The sequence below is a fragment of the Mobula birostris genome, chromosome 12 (genome assembly GCF_030028105.1).
Source record: "Mobula birostris isolate sMobBir1 chromosome 12, sMobBir1.hap1, whole genome shotgun sequence".
In the NCBI taxonomy this organism is placed as follows: Eukaryota; Metazoa; Chordata; class Chondrichthyes; order Myliobatiformes; family Myliobatidae; genus Mobula; species Mobula birostris.
In genome coordinates, this window is record NC_092381.1 from 27,867,730 (window position 1) to 27,888,434 (window position 20,705).

General features: G+C 41.5%; 1 protein-coding gene across 2 annotated transcripts in view; it reads left to right on the plus strand.

The window, feature by feature from the left end:
- The first annotated feature begins 4,412 nt into the window (after positions 1-4,412).
- The window catches only part of LOC140206278 (phospholipid phosphatase-related protein type 4-like), a 77,881-nt gene continuing 61,588 nt past the window's right edge, over positions 4,413-20,705 (plus strand). For both annotated transcript variants that reach the window (XM_072274606.1, XM_072274607.1), the window contains exon 1: positions 4,413-4,490. In XM_072274606.1, coding sequence (XP_072130707.1) covers positions 4,413-4,490 — 78 coding nt within the window. The remainder of the gene's footprint in view (positions 4,491-20,705) is intronic.

A 20,705-nucleotide genomic window follows, 5' to 3' on the forward strand; every position in this document is an offset into this window, starting at 1 on the left:
TTAAATGTCCAAAATGTATCTGCCTCTTGCTTTGACTTTTGGTTTGTAGATGATGGAAAGGTGTTAGGATGTGAGAAATAAATTGCTCACCATATGAGACTCAATCTCCAATCTTCTTTTACAGATCAGTATTTGTAGTCATATCATTCAGTCCATCATGTCCAAGCTGACCATCAAGCACATATTTACCCTAATGCCATTTTTTATTGTCCACAGATTCCCAACAAACCTTTCTAGATTCCATCACTTACTCACACCCCACAGGACATTTACAATTATCAATTATCCTACCAACACATACATTATATACATATAAAAGGAAAACACAGCACCCAGTGGAAGCTTGTGCAGTCCCTATGACGGACATTTGCTTCCTGGGACATGGGGGATTCATGTTTTTGCCAAGCTTTCTAAACATGACAGCTGCCGCTTGTAAGATCAAACAGTTGTAAGTAAACTTCCAACTAATATTGCTTAGCTTCTGTGCCAGAGTTGCTTGGAGTATTCTTTTGTCTTCATGGTGTAATTTTTACCAATTATGACTTGGATGTATATTACTGATCTCTCATTGTCACTGGCTTTAAATCAGGGAATTCCCTAGCCCAATAGCACCATGGAAATACAGAATCAAGTTTAATAGCACTGACATATGCCATTACATTTGATGATCTGTAGCAGCAGTAAGGAGTAATGTTTAAAAATACTGTAAATTACATATGTGTATGATAAGTAGTACAAAAATAGTGAGGTAGTGTTCATTAGTTGATTCATTCTCCGTTTAGAAAGCTGATGGTGGAGCTGTTCCAAAAATATTCAATGGCTTCTGCAAGAGGATAACTCACCATCACCAACAGAGTCTTTTAGGTATACACTAGGGTCTTTTAAGAAACTCTTAGATAGGTGCATGGAGCTTAGAAAAAATAGCGGGCTATACGGTAGGGAAACTCTCGGCAGATTCTAGAGTAGGTTACATGGTCGGCACAACATTGTGGGCCGAAGGGCCTGTAATGTGCTGTAGATTTATACGTTTCTATGTTTCTCAAGAGCAATCAGCAATGGATAATAATTGGGGCATTCTTAATAACAAGATGAATAAAGAAACTAATGGCAAAGACAACACAGGAGATTGAAAAAAAAATCTGCAGAGGGTTGTAATCTCAGCCAGCTCCAGCATGGGAACTTGCCTCCCCATCATCGAGGACATCTCCAAAAGGCAATGCCTCAGGAAAGCAGCGTCCGTCGTTAAGGACCCACCACCCAGGACATGTCCTCTTTTCATTGCTACCATTAGCGAGTATATACAGGTGCCTGAAGACAAGCTTTACGAACAGCTTCCTCTCCTCCGCCGTCAGATTTCTCAATGAGTTATGAAAGCATGAAGACTCCTCACTATTTAGCTCTTTTGCGTCACTTATTTTTATATATTTCTTATAATAATATTTTATGTATTACTTCGTACTGCTGCTGCAACTTTCACCACATATGTCAGCGATAAATAAAATCTGATTTTGAATTCGAATTAACATAATATGCTGGAGATGCTGCCTGACCTGCTGAGTTCCTCCAGCATTTTGTATGTATTACACTGGATTTCCAGTATCTGCAGGATCTCTTGTGTTTCTGAACTAGCATTTGAGAAGTGGTAGAATGGAAAATGTAGAAGGACCACGTTGCAAATTCGGAAATTGTTATTTAAAGCTGCCTGGATGCAACGTTTCGAATGTATCAAAAAATAGATCACGACAGCAACAGATCAGGTCAGGTGCTCTGCAAATATTTTTTTTCGGAAAACAAAACATAGCAGGCAACTTTCCCTGATAGAAAGTGGAACGCAACGTTAATGGAAGATGCAGTACTTGGGCGTTTCGATTAGCTTCGTTTGGCATTGACGGAAGTAAATACAGCGAGTGTGAAGTTAAGGGACATAAACACCAGCTGGTACTGCGGGTAGTATCAGCACGAATATGTAAGACGTTACAACGTCTTATCTCTGTTTCACAGTGAAGTGCACCGCTAGAAGGATTCATATACAATATCACTGTAGAAACGCCAAATTAGTCTACTTCAGTTATGTAGGGGTTCACACTGAGAAGGGAAAGTCATATTCCCCGCTAAGGGGTCAAGACAAATTATTAAATATTTCTGGACCTCATTAACCCTGCTGGAGGAGAGTGGAGCATGCTGGTACTTCAGATTTCGCGGTACTGTCAAAAAAGCATTCTTGAAAGTCTTCACAATGCTCACCTAATCAGAACTAGCCAAAAAAGAACGACGATAAAAGAGTTATTTTTATGATCATCCTTCCAATGCTGACTTGCTTTTCGCAAGACCTTTCTAGTGCTTTACATTTTATATTGTTACTTGTAATTATGATATCCAATGCCTCGAACTGCCCTGTGGCTATGAATAGTTTAATGACCAAACTGGAGGAAACGTTATTTAGTTATCAAATATATACGCTTACGTTTCATTCTGGAAAGAACATCAGCAACGCGCAAGTTGAAGACTCAAGAAAACTAACCTTTAATAATCTTTCAGGTCCCACCAGCCAGAACCAATCGTACAACCTTATATCTGAAGTGATTCAAAAAATAGTACAAGTTCTATTTGCAGACTCTGACACGTGAAAAATGGGGGGCATGTGGTTTTCAAAGCACATTGGGACTTTAAAAAGACAATCTCCCGATACTTACACGACTCATCCTAGTTGAGAGTCGAATCTATGAAGATTTATGATATACAGACGTAAAGAATGTTCTGCATTGTTCTAGCACATGTAAGTCATTTTTATCAATGGATTCCTATACAATTTGATTTTCTTGTATTTTATTAAGTACTTTTGTTTTCGTTAATGTTAACGGGGCAAGAAAGTTCGACTGTCCTGCCAGATGCACAGATCAGGGCGGATTATTAGTTTCAGTAAATTTATTCCTACTTTGTGTAAAGTAGGAACAAGCTTACTGGACTTAAGTTGTGGTCAGTTTGGTTAAGAATCCATTGGACATGCCAGTGAAAAAAAATAACAATCCTTTAATGTTTCAATGGAGAAACTTTATAAAAGGATGGTCATACACTTTTAACATAGCGTCCGAGAGTCCTCATTCCTGGCTATAACTATCTCTGATACCTTATCAGCAATAAATGTTTATTTTGTCTTCAATGCATCGAACCCTCAGACAGACGCAGCGCATTGCTGATGTGAGGGATGTTTTAAAGCGCTTGTCCAAACAGGTAAGGGTTAGCGACTGAGTTTCCAGTTTAAACAGTTCGACTCGCCACCAATGGAATATCAAGAATGGTGTTCTGCTCGGTGGTTAAAATGGATGCAAACCAACATCAAATACGTTCTATGAATTCACATCCCTTGCCATTGTATAGGCATTAGTTATGTTATATAGAAATAACTCCCGGAGCTAAGGGGAGGAGACAGGCGGCTCCTACATACATCTAGTACAGACTGGACAGGCCAAACAAGAGAAAAAAAACATTTCTATGATTTCCCCTTATTCACTGAAATAATAAAATTACTCGTTTAATCGGAGCCCGCGAGTGTTAACAAATGTGATGGCAATAAATGTACGATAAAATTACGTCGGCAGACCAGAAAACTTAATTTTGATTGGGACACATATCAACTCCAAAGTTGCTTTGGGAAAGGATTGAACATTTGGAGGTGCATATGTATAGGGATAACACGCGGGAGCGAACTATTTGCAGGATTATGTTGCTCGCTTGCTAAAGCCGTATGCCTTTACCTGAATCCATGTCGAAAATGCAGAGGGCTAGTGAAAATGTTCACACCTTGTTTGAGAACGCTGGCGTGAAGCGTCTCGGGATACTGTAGCCGCAGATTTGTATTTCTTTGGCACTGAGAAGGCGGGCGATACAGCCCTGTCTCATTTATATCTATTGGTCTCTGTGTGATGCGATGTTTCGTGCCTTTAAAATCTGTCACGGTGGTAATAAGCAATTATTATGGAACCGTTTAGTGACGCGTCGGTGGTGTGTGTGCCCAAACCTGCGATTTAATATGCACGTTTAAATTACTGGAGCAGATTAACGCTGCAGGGGAGAAACACACGCGCGCACACACACACATACACACACACGCGCGCGCGCACCTATTAGGCAGAAATGGGGCAAACCGGAGAAACGTAGCGTTGTGCGGAAAGCCTCATTTGATTGTGTGTGGCCACCTACAATTTATTGCATTGTGTTGTTGTTTGCGCCTCTTTCCGCACAGCCTGAATATACGGGCACTTGGTTTACGGAGAAATAGCGAGGTTTGTCGAGCTACGGACGGCGCTGGGGATTGTAAGCAGCGAGCAGCCCTGCGGAGCGGAGATCGACAAGTCGGACCAATCGATTGCACTAATCGGCGGCGGCGTGTGGCACCGATCTGAGGACCGGACATGTCTTCTAAAGAAAGGCAGAAAGCCAAGCTGACCAAGGAGAGCGTTACCCTGTTGCCTTGCTTTTATTTCGTAGAGGTAAGTCGACGATAGCTAGGCAGCCGCAGGTAAGAAACGTTGGACCTAACGGTTCATGGATGCCAAAACTATGAACTTACAAGTAGTAAAATTCCCAGCCTCTCATTTCAGGGATACATGTTCTCAGCTTTCCTCATCCCAACATCCCCTGCACCGTTAGTAAAACAGGAGACGACCATTGGTACATTAGACCATCGTGCATGGAACTCGCGTCCGCAGTGACAGCAATGTAATTATTCATCAAACAGGCATCGATCCAAGGTAGCCGAGCCTCCAGTGAAGATAACATCTGGTGCAATATTTCCAGCGCTCCCTTTCCAGTTGTTAACATTAAGTGATTTGATTAATGCATAAGAAAAATAGGAACATTTGCATGTGGGCGCGGGATCTGGTCACTGAACGACTTGATTAATAAAAGCTGCAAGAGCGAACTATTCCCCTTTATATAATTTACTTAAATTGAAATAGCAGCATTTCGGGGTAGCTTTTATAATCATTTTACCCCGTATGTCCTGCTGTAATACATAGTATATATATATTTAAAACGCCATTTCTCGCAATCGTGCAATTAAGAAGATGCTGGAAGCCAACCTGAAGCCTTGTAGGGTGTGAAAAGACGCGTGGGCAGGGATGCTTTAGAATTGGCGAATTATTCTAATGTATAGAAAGTACATATCCTATACAAAAATTCCAAAAATAGTTAATAAAGTAAGCCATTATTAGGTGTAATCTTAACATTTTGAGGTGAAAATTAGCTCCAATTCATCCTAAATTGTCGGATGTTTTTGGATCTTCATGTGGTTAGTTTTACTAAGGCCAAATAAAATGTTGTCTTCCCATCTCCATGTTCAGACATGGAATTGTTGGATTTACCCCAGTAATAGGACTGAATAAATATGTTTTATGGCCCTGACATGTCATCGGACATTGGACCACTCAGCACTGAAACTGTGAAGTGTCACTCCTGTCCACAGAAACTCGTTCCTAGTTATTTTAATAAAACTTTCAGAATGGAAATAAATTATATGAAGATACTGGAAATTGAAATGAGAACAGAAACTGCTGGAAATACTCAGAAGGTCAGGCAGCATCTGTGAAAAGAGTAAAAAGAGGTAATATTTCAGGTCAAAGATCATCCATCAAAAATCCCAAACCATTGCCAAAATGACTTTGAATTTAAAAAACATAACATCCCTTTGACTTTCCTTTGCACAGATACTACCTGACCTCTTGAGTGTTACCAGCATATTCTGTATGCATCTTTGGATGCTCTTTTTCATGTTTCTCTCTTCCTCATTCTCTCTCTTAATGCATACAAAATGGTGGAGGAACACAGCAGGTCAGGCAGCATCTATGAAAGGGAATGGACAGTCCATGTTTTGTTTCATAACTCCTCATTGAGACCCAGTGAGGGTCTTGGCCCGAAGCATTGATTGTTTATTATTTTCCATAGATGTTGCCTGACCTGTGGAGTTCCTCCAGTAAATTATGTGTATTACTCTGGACTTTGAGCATCTGCAGAGTTTCTTGCATCTTTAATTTGCTCTCTCTTAATGTAATTTGTTACTCCTTATTTCAATTTCAATAGCTCATTTGGTTATATTCACACACTTGTATCTGTTACTTGCAATGTTCTGTCAATATTTTGGAATCTCATTGGTTATGGTGATGGATCATTAGACAGACTTGGACACATAATGCTTATTGATCTTGTAATTCATTTATCACTACCCATTTATGATCACTTGAGATGCAAACATAATTTTTCATCAATGGCAGGGAGAATAGCAAAAATGTTATACCTTCTCCAAATCAATATCACCAGAGTTGTTGGTCCAGCAAATTGGTGGCTATTTTTGTACTCAGTGAGTGAACGACTCAGTGAGTGTGGATTTGTACACAAGAATTTAACAGGCATCGAGAAGGGTACTTATTATAGTAATCTAATTCCAATTAGAAGAACATGCTTGCCTTTGTCATCTATTCAGATATAAATTTCTTCCCTCCCTTCTTACAATTGCACTGTAGATTACTACCAGATACAGGGCAAAAAAAAAAGCCAAATCTTGATTTGTAGAACATTGTTCCAAAAGGGTTGAACCAGCCATAGTGGTGCTGGTATATAATGATGCCAGCAGTAAATGATGTGTTCAGCATTGTACGTTAATATTCAATTCATTGTAACAGGAAAGTATCCTGGTATAAAAGACCATCTCTCCTTATTCTGCCTACAGTTATAAATTATAAATGCAATAAATTTTGTACGTGGAATCCACCTAACACTTCCCATAAATGCAAAATTTTCCATTGTATATCGGGTGCAATAATTTCTGTATGAAGTTCAGTAACTCTCTCTGGGAATTACTAGTGCTTTGTATAGGTAATGGATTTGACATCTTTGGAGTCCTTTTAGGACGTTCTACAGCCTGGTTGAAATATATAGTACCTTGAATTGCTTGTACAGTTGGTAGAGAATGATTACTGCAATAATTTTATTTGTAGGTGATAGAAGCAAAACTACCCATGTTTGTTTGTTTGTTTGTTTGTTTATTTATTTATTTATCGAGAGACAGCACTGATTAGGCCCTTCTAGCCCATTGAGCTGTGCCCCCCGGTAATCCCCCAATTTAAACCAAACCTAATCACGGGACAATTTACAATGACCAATCAACCTACCAAACAGTACATCTTTGGACTGTGGAAGGAAACTAGAGCACCTGGAGGAAATCCATGTGGTCATGGGGAGAATGTACAAACTCCTAATGGGCAGCGACGGGAATTGAACCTGGGTCACTGTACAGTAAAGTGTTGTGCTAATCACTATGCTCCTGTTCTCCTAATGTGACTGATCACATTTAATTCTAAATAGAAATGCACAATGTTAAAGTCATTGGAAAAGCTTCAAACACTTCACCATCTACAACATACGTGCCAGGTTGATTTAAATAATGTCCGATTTTGCTTCTGATATTTTGGCACACAGTGGCAACTTGTATGCTTATCACCCTAAGCTCCCTGTAAGATATTTAGCAGTATAAGAAATGGGATTTCTGTTTTGATGTCGGTGCACTTGCATTCACAATAAGCCAGAAGGATCTACTATGTAACCAGGAGACCCCCTTGCTGGAGTTAACAGTCCCATTCTGTATCGAACTGATGCTGCAAACCTTATTTTGCTAGGCAATCAATGGGAATCCTGGATCCACAACAGCCCACACAGTTTTAATGTTTTGGAAGTTCTAACATCCTTTTCATTTACAAATTCTTGCATTTACATGTGTAAAGAGATCTGGCCCATTAGTTATTTCCAAAATAAGACGATTGCTATTCCCATGAAGAGCTAAGATTTTGAGATAAATGTATCTCTGCCATGATGAACAGAAGTAACTCATGCCTGCAGCTTCAGGGAAGGGATACTATCAAACCCCTCAACAGGTAGATTTTCCAGTGAACATACTTCAATTCAATAGCAGGTAGTGCTCTGGTCCTAGTTCCACACAATTAAATGAAATGAATATACACTGTTTTATTTTTAACTCAATCCCTGTTGGAGCAACAGAATTAGCATTTGCTTTCCATTTCCCTTTCCTTGTGCCCTTGTAGTCCTTTAACTTTCTGAAGTGCCATCAACTCCACTTTGAGTTTTATTTTTTACAATAAGGGATAGTTAAAATTATTGGCTTTCTTTGAGATGATGGGGGAAATTAGGCACCGAGGGAGACACAGAAAGAAGATGGATGCTCCTATTAGATAGCACCACTGTCCTTGTCCTTAAAGCTATGAGACAGCAATGTTTACTACTCTGCCACTCTTGTGTGAAGTAACTTGAGAAAGTAATTAGCTGAAGGTCATTTATGATTTAGGGACCTAGAATGTGAGGGTCACCTGGAAATTGTCTTTCATAGGGTCATAGACTTTTCTGTGATGCATGTCCTTGAGGTTCTCAATACAACTGTGAATGCTTCTTTTCCAATTTGAGCAGTTGTGGGTTAGAGGTTATAAGGGATGAATGGAGATGTTCCATTACTTCAGAGGACATTCCTGAATCTTTACCTATCTCCTCCCACAGCAGAGCTCACAACAGATTTCAAAGTCTGGTGTCCATTATACAAGTAGCATAGCTTGCCAAATGTAGCTACCTAAAAGTAACTGGGGCCTTAATACAGAGAAGAAACTGATACTGGTTCACTTATTATTCCAGTGAAACAACCATGAGGTGTCTGTTGCAGCTAGAACAAGTCTCAGAAGAAAATAAGAGGACAGGTGTCACTGCTACCCTGTGGACCATAGGTTTCAAGAATATAAGAAGAGGAGCAGGAGGAGGCCATCTGGCCAATTAGATCATATCTGATCCGACTGTGGACTCAACTCCTCCTACCTGCCTTTAATCCATAACCCATAATTCTCCTGCTGTACAAAAATCTACCTAACTTTGCCATAAATACATTTAATGAAGTAGTCTCCACTGTTTCCTTAGACAGAGAATTCCACAGTTTCACTACTCTCTATGAAAAGGTTTTTCCTTATCTCTGTCCCAGATTTACTCCCCTAAATCTTGGGGCTAGGTCCCTAGCTCTAGTCTCACCTACCAGTGGAAAAAACTTTCCTGCCTCTATCTCATCTATCCCTTTCATAATTTTATGTTATTATTAGATGTCTTCTCATTCTTCTGAATTCCAGTGACTATCGTTCCAGGTGACTCAATCTTTCCTTGGAATGCTCTGCCACTGACTGTGGTGGAGTCCAAGTCCATGGGTAAATTTAACGTGACAGTCGATAGTTTCCCGATCGGTCAGAGCATCAAAGGATATGGCAAGAAGGCAGGTGTACGGGTTTGAGTGGGATCTAGGATCAGCTATGATAGAATGGTGGAGGAGACTCGCTGGGATGATGGCCCAATCCTTCTCCTGTGTCTTAGGGTCTTATGGCCTAATCGTAACCTCATAGGTTAACCGCTCATCTCCAGAATCAAAGGTTTTGCGTCAAAGGTTCTGAGTCTTCACCTTCAAAGACACTTCTCCCTGACTGATTGAAGGCTATGGAAGCACATTTAAGGTGATCATCAATTTTATTAGTGTTGTCTGCTTTCACTAAGGAAAACCTTATGGGGTATGGTAAACATAAGAGATTCTTCAGAAGCTAGAATCTTGATCAACACACACAAAATGCTGGAGGAACTTGGCAAGTCAGGCAGTATGGATGTTTCAGGCCAAGACCCTTCATCAGGACTGTAAAGGAAGGAGTTGGAATACCAAGCTCTGGTTGTAGGAGTCTGGGTAACCTCCAACCTAATGACATGAACATACAACTTCAGATAATTTTTCCCCTTCCTTCCTTCTCTCTTTTTCCATTCCTGAACTGGTTACTTACTCACCCCTCTCTTCTCCTCACCTATCCATCACCTCTCTCTGGTTCCCCTCCTCCTTTGTTTTCTTCCATGGTCCAATGTCCTCCCCAATCAGATTCCTGCTTTGTCTTGCAAATCCCCTCCCAGCTACTTACTTCGTTTCCCCTTCCTCACTCACCCACCTACCCCCTCACCCAATCTCAGTATTATCTGCCAGTTTGTACTCTTTCTCCACCTGCCCCCAGCTCTTATTGTTGCTTCTGCTCCCTTCCTTTCCAATGTTGATGAAGGGTCTTGGCTCGAAACCTCAAATGTTTATTCCTTTACATGGATGCTGCCTGACTTACTGAGTTCCACCTGTATTTTGTATGTGTTGCTTATGAGGTATGAGAATTGTCCAAGGTATTATCATGGACCTTTTTGTCAGAGAGCAGATTGGTAGGTGACCTTAACCTTGAGGAGATGGAATAGTTTCTCATTTGTTCAGAAGATCAGCTCTACTCACAGGGAAGTAAGGAGGAACAGAGCAGCATCGTCATGGTAAGAACGATTAAGAACGGGTTTGGGGGCCAAGATGTAGCTTTGCTTGACACAGATTGGTTCTGCTATAGACCCATTTTTAGGATCATGGACTGCATACTGTCATGCAGCGAGTATAAGTAGAAGCAGCAATTCAGTGGGTAGCTGAAGATGTGAGGGGCTATCCACAATCTCTCGTGCCTTTTGCTGTGGTTGATGAAAGCCCTGTGTAGCAGCTGGTGTCCCCTTCTAGGGAGTTGCAAGCAGTAAGCCCAAAAATATTGCACTATTTTGAAAACTGTACATCATATCAATAAATATTGCAGTGGCTTTAGAATCATTGATTGGGATTTAATTCCTACCACTGTCTGTAAGGAATTTGTGCATTTTCCCCCGACCGTGTGGGTTTCCTCCACATGGTCCATTTTCTCTCACATTCCACAGATGTATGATTAGGATCAGTAAAGGCTGTGGGCATACAAATTTGGCTCTGGAAGCATGGCGACACCTGTGGGCAGCCCTTGCTTGTTTGGTGGTTCCATCCGTTAGTCTTGCAAGACCATGGGTCTGCGCCTGGAAATCTCCAGGGCGCAGGCCTGGGCAAGGTTGTATGGAAGACCGGCAATTGCCCATGCAGCAAGTCTCCCCTCTCCACGACACCGATACAGCTTGGCACCAGTGTCATCGCAGGAGTTGCCAGAACGAGGTTGAAGGCAATGTCGGACTGCCTTAGGGACTCCAGCTCCGGATTTGTCCTCAGGGTTTACTCCTGAAGCCTTTCTCATGAGTGGGCACGGCCACAAGGCAGCGGAGGTTTGAAATCAGAGTTTTCCCCCTCTTAGATGGACTGCCTTCCCAGGCTGATGAACTCCATCTGCCCGAAGCACTGGTTTTAAGGCACCAGGACCCACCTTCGCCCCTTCTCCTGTCAGTAGAAACAGTTCTGCCAAGCTTAGAGGCTAAGCCACACGAGAAGGCCAGGAGTTGGACTTGGTTGTCAGAGGCTATTTGAGGCGCATGCCATAAGGAGCACTTTTAGGTAGTGGGAGCTTGTCCCCACTACTACCCCTCGGCTTGACAACCTTGGAACCTTATTTGATTTGACATAAATGACACATTTCACTCTACATTTCGTTGTCCCAATGTACATTTGACAAAAATTAAGCCAATCATAATCTTATCTTAAACATGGCATTTCAGCTCATTAAGATTTTGCAAAACTTTAGCCCAATTTGAATATCATCAACAGCATTTAGGTATTCCGGACCTGCCCCTCGGTTTTTTTGCACTACCTTACTTTCCATTTTTCTATTTTCTATTCATGATTTATAATTTAAATTTTTAGTATTTACTATCCAGGGAGTGGGAAGTGCAGAATCAAATATCGCTGTGATGATTGTACGTTCTAGTATCAATTGTTTGGTGACAATAAAGTATAAAGTATCCCAGTATTTTATATGAGGTTCAAAAGGAAGGATCTGTGTAAAATTATAAATACCTTGACATATTCTAACCTTTCCTGTCCTATTTCTTGCTCTGCATTAAGCGTAGCTATGGCTAGGTATCATAGCAACAGGAGAAAGTGATTTATTTCCCTCTAATGTGGAGTATGGATATCACTAGCAAATTGCTGAATTATTTTGGCTGAAGAATTTCCCTTGAGAAGTTATAGTGAGCTCCCTTACTCATCTGCTGTAGCCTGAATGTTCAGGGTATTCCTGTAGTAACATTCAGGAAGGAGTTCAAGGATTTTGCCCCAGCAGCAACAAATGACCAACCATCTATTTCTCAGTCACTTTGATGTATTACATGAAAGGGAAAGTGTAGGTGCTGATCTTCTACCTTGTGCTGCCGGGTGGTGAAGTGACAGGTCTATGAAGTGGTGTTGAAAAAGCTTTACTGAAAGCTGCAGTGATTTTTTTGCAGAGAGTGCACATTGTATTGGTGTTGCATTGTTGGAGGGAGTAAATGTTTAAGGTGGTGGATGGGGTGTGAATTGAGGAGGCTGCTTTATTCAGGCTGCTGTTGACCTGCAGCTGTGCTCTGAGCTGCAATGTCCACTCTGATGGGCAATATTCCATCACAATACTGATAAGTGCTTTGCGGATGGTGGAAAGACAGTGAGGATTCATGAGGCAAGTCACTCCCACCACCTAACATCGTGGCACTGACTATTTATGTGCTCAGTTGATGGCTATCAGGTTAATGACAGGGGCGACTTTCGCCATACAGGTACAACTACGCAGTTTGACCACTTAATCAGATCACAACAGATTTAAAGCCTCAGGATTTTTCTGCTTTTGCTTCAATTCTCTTGATATCCTTCCTCAATTAAAATCTATTAACCTCAATTTTTAAAATTTCAATTAATCTGCCGTCCACAGGCTTGTGGGAAGGGAGTTCTAGATTTGCACCACACTTTGAAGGAGTGTTGACATGATTTTTTTTTGCCTATGTAGCTCAGCTCTAATTTTAAGTGTATTCCCTCTTGTCCTCTCCTCACACGAAATAGAATTTTTGGTATTGATGCGATCAAAAGATTTCAAACGCAGCAGTGTGGACAGGCAGGGGAGGAGGGGTACAGACCAGGCGCAGGCAGATGTGATTAGTTTAAATTGGTGTCATGGTCAGCATGGACATTATGGGCTGAAGGGCCTGCTGTACCATCTATGTTCTATATATATTAGTGCTGTAGACCTTCTGACAAATCTCAGGATGTCAGAGCAGGACAGGCTTATGAGCCCTGTGTGATGTACATAAAATACTTTGACTCTTACACTAGACATCCCTTTCCTCTCCAAAGCCTCTGAAATCATTATAGTCACAAACATCTATCTCCATCTTTCACAGCTGCACTTGCTTGCAATTATCTAATGAACTTTAGCCCTTTGCCACAGTAACAAAACAACTGTTAGCATAATTGCTAATATCCATGTGATTGTGGCAATGGCAATGCATCTGTCCTTCAGATTCTGATTTACATATCACATCTATATCAAAATATACAGTCAAGTGCATTAACAGCCAGTGATGTGCCGGGGGTAGCCCACAAGTGCTGCTACCCATTCCAGTGCCAGCATAACATGCCGACAATATTCAACACACCAACACAACACGACACACAACATAGAACACGAAAAGCAGCAATGACAGCTTAATGAACATAGAACATAGAACAGAGAATAGTACAGCACAGTACAGGCCCTTTGGCCCACAATGTTGTGCCGACACTTAACCCGTCTCCCATATAATGCCCCACCTTAAATTCCTCCATATACCTGTCTAGTAGTCTGTTAAATTTCACTAGCATATCTGCCTCCACCACTGACTCAGGCAGTGCATTCCAGGCACCAACCACTCTCTGAGTAAGAATGCCTTCCTCTAATATCCCCTTTGAACTTCCTACCCCTTACCTTAAAGCCATGACCTCTTGTATTGAGCAGTGGTGCCCTGGGGAAGAGGCACTGGCTGTCCACTCTATCTATTTCTCTTAATATCTTGTACACCTCTATCATGTCTCCTCTCATCCTCCTTCTCTCCAAAGAGTAAAGCCCTAGCTTTCTTAATCTCTGATCATAATGCATACTGTCTAAACCAGGCAGCATCCTGGTAAATCTCCCCTTTACCCTTTCCAATGCTTCCACTTCCTTCCTATAGTGAGGTGACCAGAACTGGACACAGTACTCCAAGTGTGGCCTAACCAGGGTTTTATAGAGCTGCGTCATTACCCCACGACTTTTAAACTCTATTCCTTGACTTATGAAAGCTAACACCCCATAAGCTTTCTTAACTACCCTATCTACCTGTGAGGCAACTTTCAGGGATTGTGGACATGTACCCCCAGATCCCTCTGCTCCTCCACACTACCAAATATCCTGCCATTTACTTTGTACTCTGCCTTGGAGTTTGTCCTTCCAAAGTCTACCACCTCACGCTTCTCCGGGTTGAACTCCATCTGCCACTTCTCAGCCCACTTCTGCATCTTGTCAATGTCTCTCTGCAATCTTTGACAATCCTCTATACTATCCACAACACCACCAACCTTTGTGTCACCTGCAAACTTGCCAACCCACCCTTCTACCCCCACATCCAGGTCGTTAATAAAAATCACGAAAAGTAGAGGTCCCAGAACTGATCCTTGTGGGACACCACTAGTCACATCCCTCCAATCCGAATGTACTCCCTCCACCATGACCCTCTGCCTTCTGTAGGTAAGCTAACTCTGAATCCACCTGGCCAAACTTCCCTGGATCCCATGCCTTCTGACTTTCTGAATAAGACTACCATGTAGAACCTTGTCAAATGCCTTCCTAAAATCCATGCAGATCACATCCACTGCACTACCCTCATCTATATGCCTGGTCACCTCCTCAAAGAACTCTATCAGGCTTGCTAGACACGATCTGCCCTTCACAAAGCCATGCTGATTATCCCTGTTCAGAACATGATTCTCTAAATGACCATAGATCCTATCTCTAAAAATCTTTTCCAACAGCTTTCCCACTACAGATGTAAGGCTCACTGGTCTATAATTACCCAGACTATCCCTACTACCTTTTTTGATCAAAGGGACAGCATTCGCCTCCCTCCAATCCTCCGGTACCATTCCCGTAGACAACGAGGACATAAAGATCCTAGCCAGAGGCTGAGCAATCTCTTCCCTCACCTTGTGGAGCAGCCTGGGGAATATTCCGTCAGGCCCCGGAGACTTATCTGTCCTAATGTATTTTAACAACTCCAACACCTCCTCTCCCTTAATATCAACATGCTCCAGAACATCAACCTCACTCTTATTGTCCTCACCATCATCAAGTTTCCTCTCATTGGTGAATACCGAAGAGAAGTATGTGTTGAGGATCTCGCTCACTTCCAAAGCCTCCAGGCACATCTTCCCACCTTTATCTCTAATCGGTCCTACCTTCATTCCTGTCATCCTTTTGTTCTTCACATAATTGAAGAATGCCTTGGGGGTTTTCCTTTACCCTACTCACCAAGGCCTTCTCATGCCCCCTTCCCCACCCTCCCACCTCCTCACTTACACCGGCCTCTAAACCCAGGGCAAGCTGCCTCTGGACCTCCAGTTCTTGGCCTCATACTATCATGCTCATAGACATTTGGCTTCCAACCTCCAGTGTCTGGCCTGGACTCCTTCTCTACCTTCGGACTTGCCAGCTTTGGTCATTGACCTTTGCAGCTCTCTGCCTTCGGACTCTCAGAGCTCTGAACTTTGATATTTGGCTTTGCCCTTTGGACCTCACCAACCTCTGGGTATTGACTTTAGGACTTGTGGATCATGAGTTCAACCTTTGGGCTTTATATTTGCCAATTTGGGTTTGATCTTAGAGCCTTGACCGACCTGACCTCCAGAACCACGGTGCATTTCAGGCCTCATCTTCCGGACTCACATGGGAAGGGTGGCCCTCGTGATTTTGACTCAGGAGTTGGCAATTTGAGGATTGCTGGTCTCTTCAGCACCTGTCAACCTGACACAACCCTACCTTCCTTATCACTGACCATTGACTGCGGAGCATTCCAACCTGGACTCTGAACATAGGCTTCTACCTTTGACTCTTCATTCTCCTTCATCTCCGTCCCTGAACCTTAACCTGACCCAACACTATCCCCAGCCCATCCCTATGAATCCTAAAATAAGCACTAAGACTGAGATGCAACATCAGGCATCACAATTCGGTACCAACTTAGCTCAAACACTGTCTCCTGCTCTTGGCTGTTCATTTACTATGCATAACCTCTAACTCTTCCTTATGCCTGTCCCTAAACCTTAATCTGATCCCTTATTCCCCATGATGATCCCCAAACTATCACTGCAAGCCTAATAAGCAACTGAGCCACAATACTGATGGACATTACAGTTCTGTGCCATCTTTACAGAAAGACTCTTAATCCTTGTCACTCTTAATCTTCTTTAACACACAGTTTGGTTAACCAGAGCATCATCATCCAATACATCTCTCCCCATTCAGCTGGCTAGGATCACCTTCCATGGGTTTCATTCTAGTCTATCCAGTCATAGCTGGAGAGTCTGGTGACTTCCCTTGCCTTCTCTTCTCTTAGCTGTACTATTCTTCCCCAAGAGTCATTCTCGCTTGTCCCCATCTTCATACTACCCCATCAATCATTCAAAAATACAGCTTCAGTTACTCAATTTATGCTGAAAATACCTGTTTCTACAGTGGCATCGCCTTTCTTATTTTGTCCACTGTCACTAGATTGTCATGCCACATGTCTTACAGCAACTACTGAAGGAAATCTTGAGCAGATGAGTGTTCAGATAACTGAAGACATTGCTTGTTGTCTCTATCAGAAATTACTCTTTCTAGCCACAGACTCCATCCCTCTTTTTGGCAACTCCATTGAAGTTGCTCTGAACTTTTCAGCTGGGATTGGATGTTATTCCCTGAGATGTGACAATCCTATGACAGCATTAAATGCTATCTCTGTAATATTTCATTTCTCTATTTCTGTCTCAACTCATCTGGAAACTTTCATCCTCTACTACTGCGATGAAACCACACTCAGGTTGAAGGAGCAACACTTTGTATTCCATTTGTGTAGCCTCCAACCTGATGGCTTGTAATCGATTTTCCAAACTTCTGGTAATTAGCCCAAACCACCCCTTCACCATTCCTCATTCCCATTTCCCCCTCTCACCTTATCTCCTTATCTGCCATCACCTCCCTCTGGTGCTTCTCCCCCTTCCCTTTCTTCCATAGCCTTCTGCCCTTTCCTATCAGATTCCCCCTTTTCCAGCCTTTCATCTCTTCACCAATCAGTTTTCAGCTCTTTACTTCACCCCTCTCTTTCTCCCGGCTTCACCTATCACCTACTACCTTGTACTTCTTCCTCCCCTCCTCCCCACCTTCTTACTCTGACTGTCATTTTTTTTTCTCCAGTCCTGATGAAGGGCCTCGGACTGAAACATCAACTGTTTACTCTTTTCCATTGATGCTGCCTGGCCTGCTGAGTTCCTCCAGCATTGTGTATGTGTAATGTATATCCTTGCCCACTCTGGACTTCATTGCCTTATCCAGTAAACTCTCACATCCAAAAATTGCTAGCATTATATGCAGTGAGTTCCACAGCATAACTATTACCTGGTGACAGAGGGCTTTTCTTCACATTGTTACCATTTTCATTATTTTAAGTCTTACCAATTATTTTTTCCAGTCAGATCTATGGAAGTAACTGTGTCCCTCTTATCGAAGGGTATGTTCACTAAACCTTTCAAATATATTTGCTTTTATGCATACCTTTTTATATTTCCCTTCCCCACCTTCTCCAGATGCGTGTGTATCAATAGATGCTGTCTGGCTTGCCGAATTCCTGCAGCATTTTGTGTGTATTGTGTGTATCAACTGTCCTTTGCTCCAGTCCACTTACACTGATGAATTTTAAATTTTGGTATTTAGCAGGGGATGTGCTCTTTTACTCCTTTGAAGAATAAATAACTTGTTGCAGGTCATAGTGTGTCAGCTATCGAAGGAAAAGATTAATGTTGACTGAAATTAGAGAATTATATGTAATTTACCGCAATAAATTGGTCATCTGGTCCAAGTCAGTGTTTATGCACCAAGTGAGCTGCATAAAACCCAATCAAGCACAATCTTCTGTTCCAGTTGGTTCATTTACGTATAGATATACCATATTGTTCTGCGGTGAAACATGGATTAAAAGAAATTACAGATTTTTTTTATTGTGGATTCTTGTGTTGAACAGTATCAAGAAAATCACTGCGACTTCAATTAAAATGAAGTTATTTATGTATCAAAATAATTTAATATCCTTACATACATCCCGTTCATTTAGTTTTTTAAGGACTTAGTTGGAACAGTCCAACTGAAACTGCTTCAAATATTAAATTTACACCCTCAGATTAAAAATAATCATCAATTGCATGATAGCAAATCATCTTTGATCTTCAGAGTTAAAGGGGATTAATACCAGTTGGAATTTTGTAAATCATACTTGTGCATGAGCAAATGAAAGGGTTAACACATGATGGCTCTGTGCCTGTACTCGCAGGAGTTTAGGAGACTGAGGAAGGATCTCATTGAAACCTACCAAATGTTGAAAGGCATAGCTAGAGTGCAGGTGGAGATGTTGTTTCTTATAAAAGGGTAGTCTAAGATCAGGCACAGCCTCGGAATAGAAGGATTCTCATTTGGAACAGAGATGAAGAGGAATTTTTACAGCCAGTGTGTAGTGAATCTGTGGAATTCATTGCCACAGGTAGCAGCAGGGGCTGAGCACTGGGTATATTTAACGTGGAAAATGATTAGTAAGAGCGCCAAAGTTTACAGGGGGAGGAAGGAGAATAGAATTCAGAGGAAAGTAAATCAGCCATTATGCAGAGCAGACTCAGTGGGCCAAATGACCTAATTCTGCTCCTATGTCTTATGGTTTTATCAGTTTTCAGAATGAAAAAGTAGCCCTGACAAGAAATGTGAGATACGTATGCTTGTTGTTGTAAGCAGTAACAGACGCATATGCATGTGCTATTTAGTGATGATAAGTGACACGCATGAAGAAATGTTCAGGTTTGATAAAGGTATCTTTAAATAATTCTAATAACTTTGACTATGCAGTGCCAGTAATATATCACTTCAATATATTCTAGGCTTGAAGTGAGATTTCAGATACAAGCATATGGCACCATTTCCGCCTTACCCACTTTCCATTTCATGAATTCTGTAGTGTTAATTGTATCATATAATAATGAAGTACATGTGATGTAATAAGATTTTGCCCATGGTAATATCCAAATTGGAACCAAAATTATGATTATACTTATGCCCACATGATTCAGTGCAGCAAAGACTGTTGAATGACAGGTGCCAAGCTGGGAATTCTCAAAAACAATCACAATATTAATCTGTGGCTTTACTTGTTTCTGAAGAAAACTACTATAATCCACATCAGGAAACTATAGAATAAAGCTGCTTCCATCTGAGATGGTAAACAAAAACGTAAAGTTACTCATACATAAATAATAAATAATTGCATCTGTCAAGACATGCTCTGAAGACAATTATAGTAACTTTGATGATCCAAATATGCCATGACCCATTTCAAAGAGGACACTAGGGAGAGTCATAAAACACTGGTATATGGAACATTCATTAACTTATAATTGTAGGAGACAATTTTACATTTAAAAGGTGATACTACAGTTACCTATAATCTAAACGATAAATTACAGTATCTCTACCACTAAAATGTAGAGAAATTGGAAACAATGAAACACTTCTTTAAAATGATTTTCAGAATCATAATTCAGTATATGGTCATTCTTTCAGAAGTCTCAAAGTGGGGTCATGGTAGAACTTACAATTCCTTGAGAATACCAGTTGAGGAGGTGCTTGAGTGTAAGAAAACCAAATACCAGGAGCTGGTCGAGCAGTACTAGAGGCAGGAGTGGAGGGCATGTTGCAAGCCAGTAAGAGGTGGGGTGCAGAGGTTTTGCTGGCTGCTTACTATGCAGAACCCACTCTCTCCTTGGTATTACCGGGGCTGCAATTAGAAGAGCCATCAGGACCATCACAGCGGCTGCTGAGTGAGCCTCCAGGTGGCTATGGATCAAGAGATGTGACCTATGAACTAGTGCTCCTGGAACACAGGTCAGGGCCTGATCAACCTGGCTGAGTTGCCTGGGTGAGAGTGTCTGATTTTGAGAGGCCCATAACACCCGATGACCCAGGATACATCACTGATGTGTCTCAGTGCATTCTGGGATGTATGTCAGCATAGTAATTGAAATTGTTGTATCAATATATTTTACAGACTTGTGTCTATTTTTCTGCCATTTTCTCACTGTGTGACTGTCTCAATTTTCAAATTCTATGCTGTTACTGAGTTTGGTTGGTGCACATGAGGTCCCTTCTCTGTGTGTATTTGTTAACTGAGTCAATCACTTTGGGACTAATTTTCATACTGTGCCCTGTTGTATGAAAGGTGGACAGAGAATATGCAGTGGTCACCAGTAGTCAACCATGAACTTGAATGACTTTCAGCTCAGGCTCTTCTTGTAATGTGGTGTGAGCTGATAGTGGAAATTGTCATACAGTCTGAAGGTTAAAGATCTGGAGGTAGGGGCTTGAGCTTTTGTGAAATTAAAGGATCAGCGTATTAATATCAAGAATTACAAGAAGCAAGTAGTTTAGCATGAAAATAACACTTGCCCTTTAACTACATCATTTGGTTCTGATTTTTCAATCAGTGGTTATCAATCATAATTTTCATTGGGATTGCTTTGGACATGTATAAACCTGGACTGCTAAAGCAGCTTTATAGAGGTTGTGGCAGACGTGGGGAAAAGAGTGGTGGGAAGG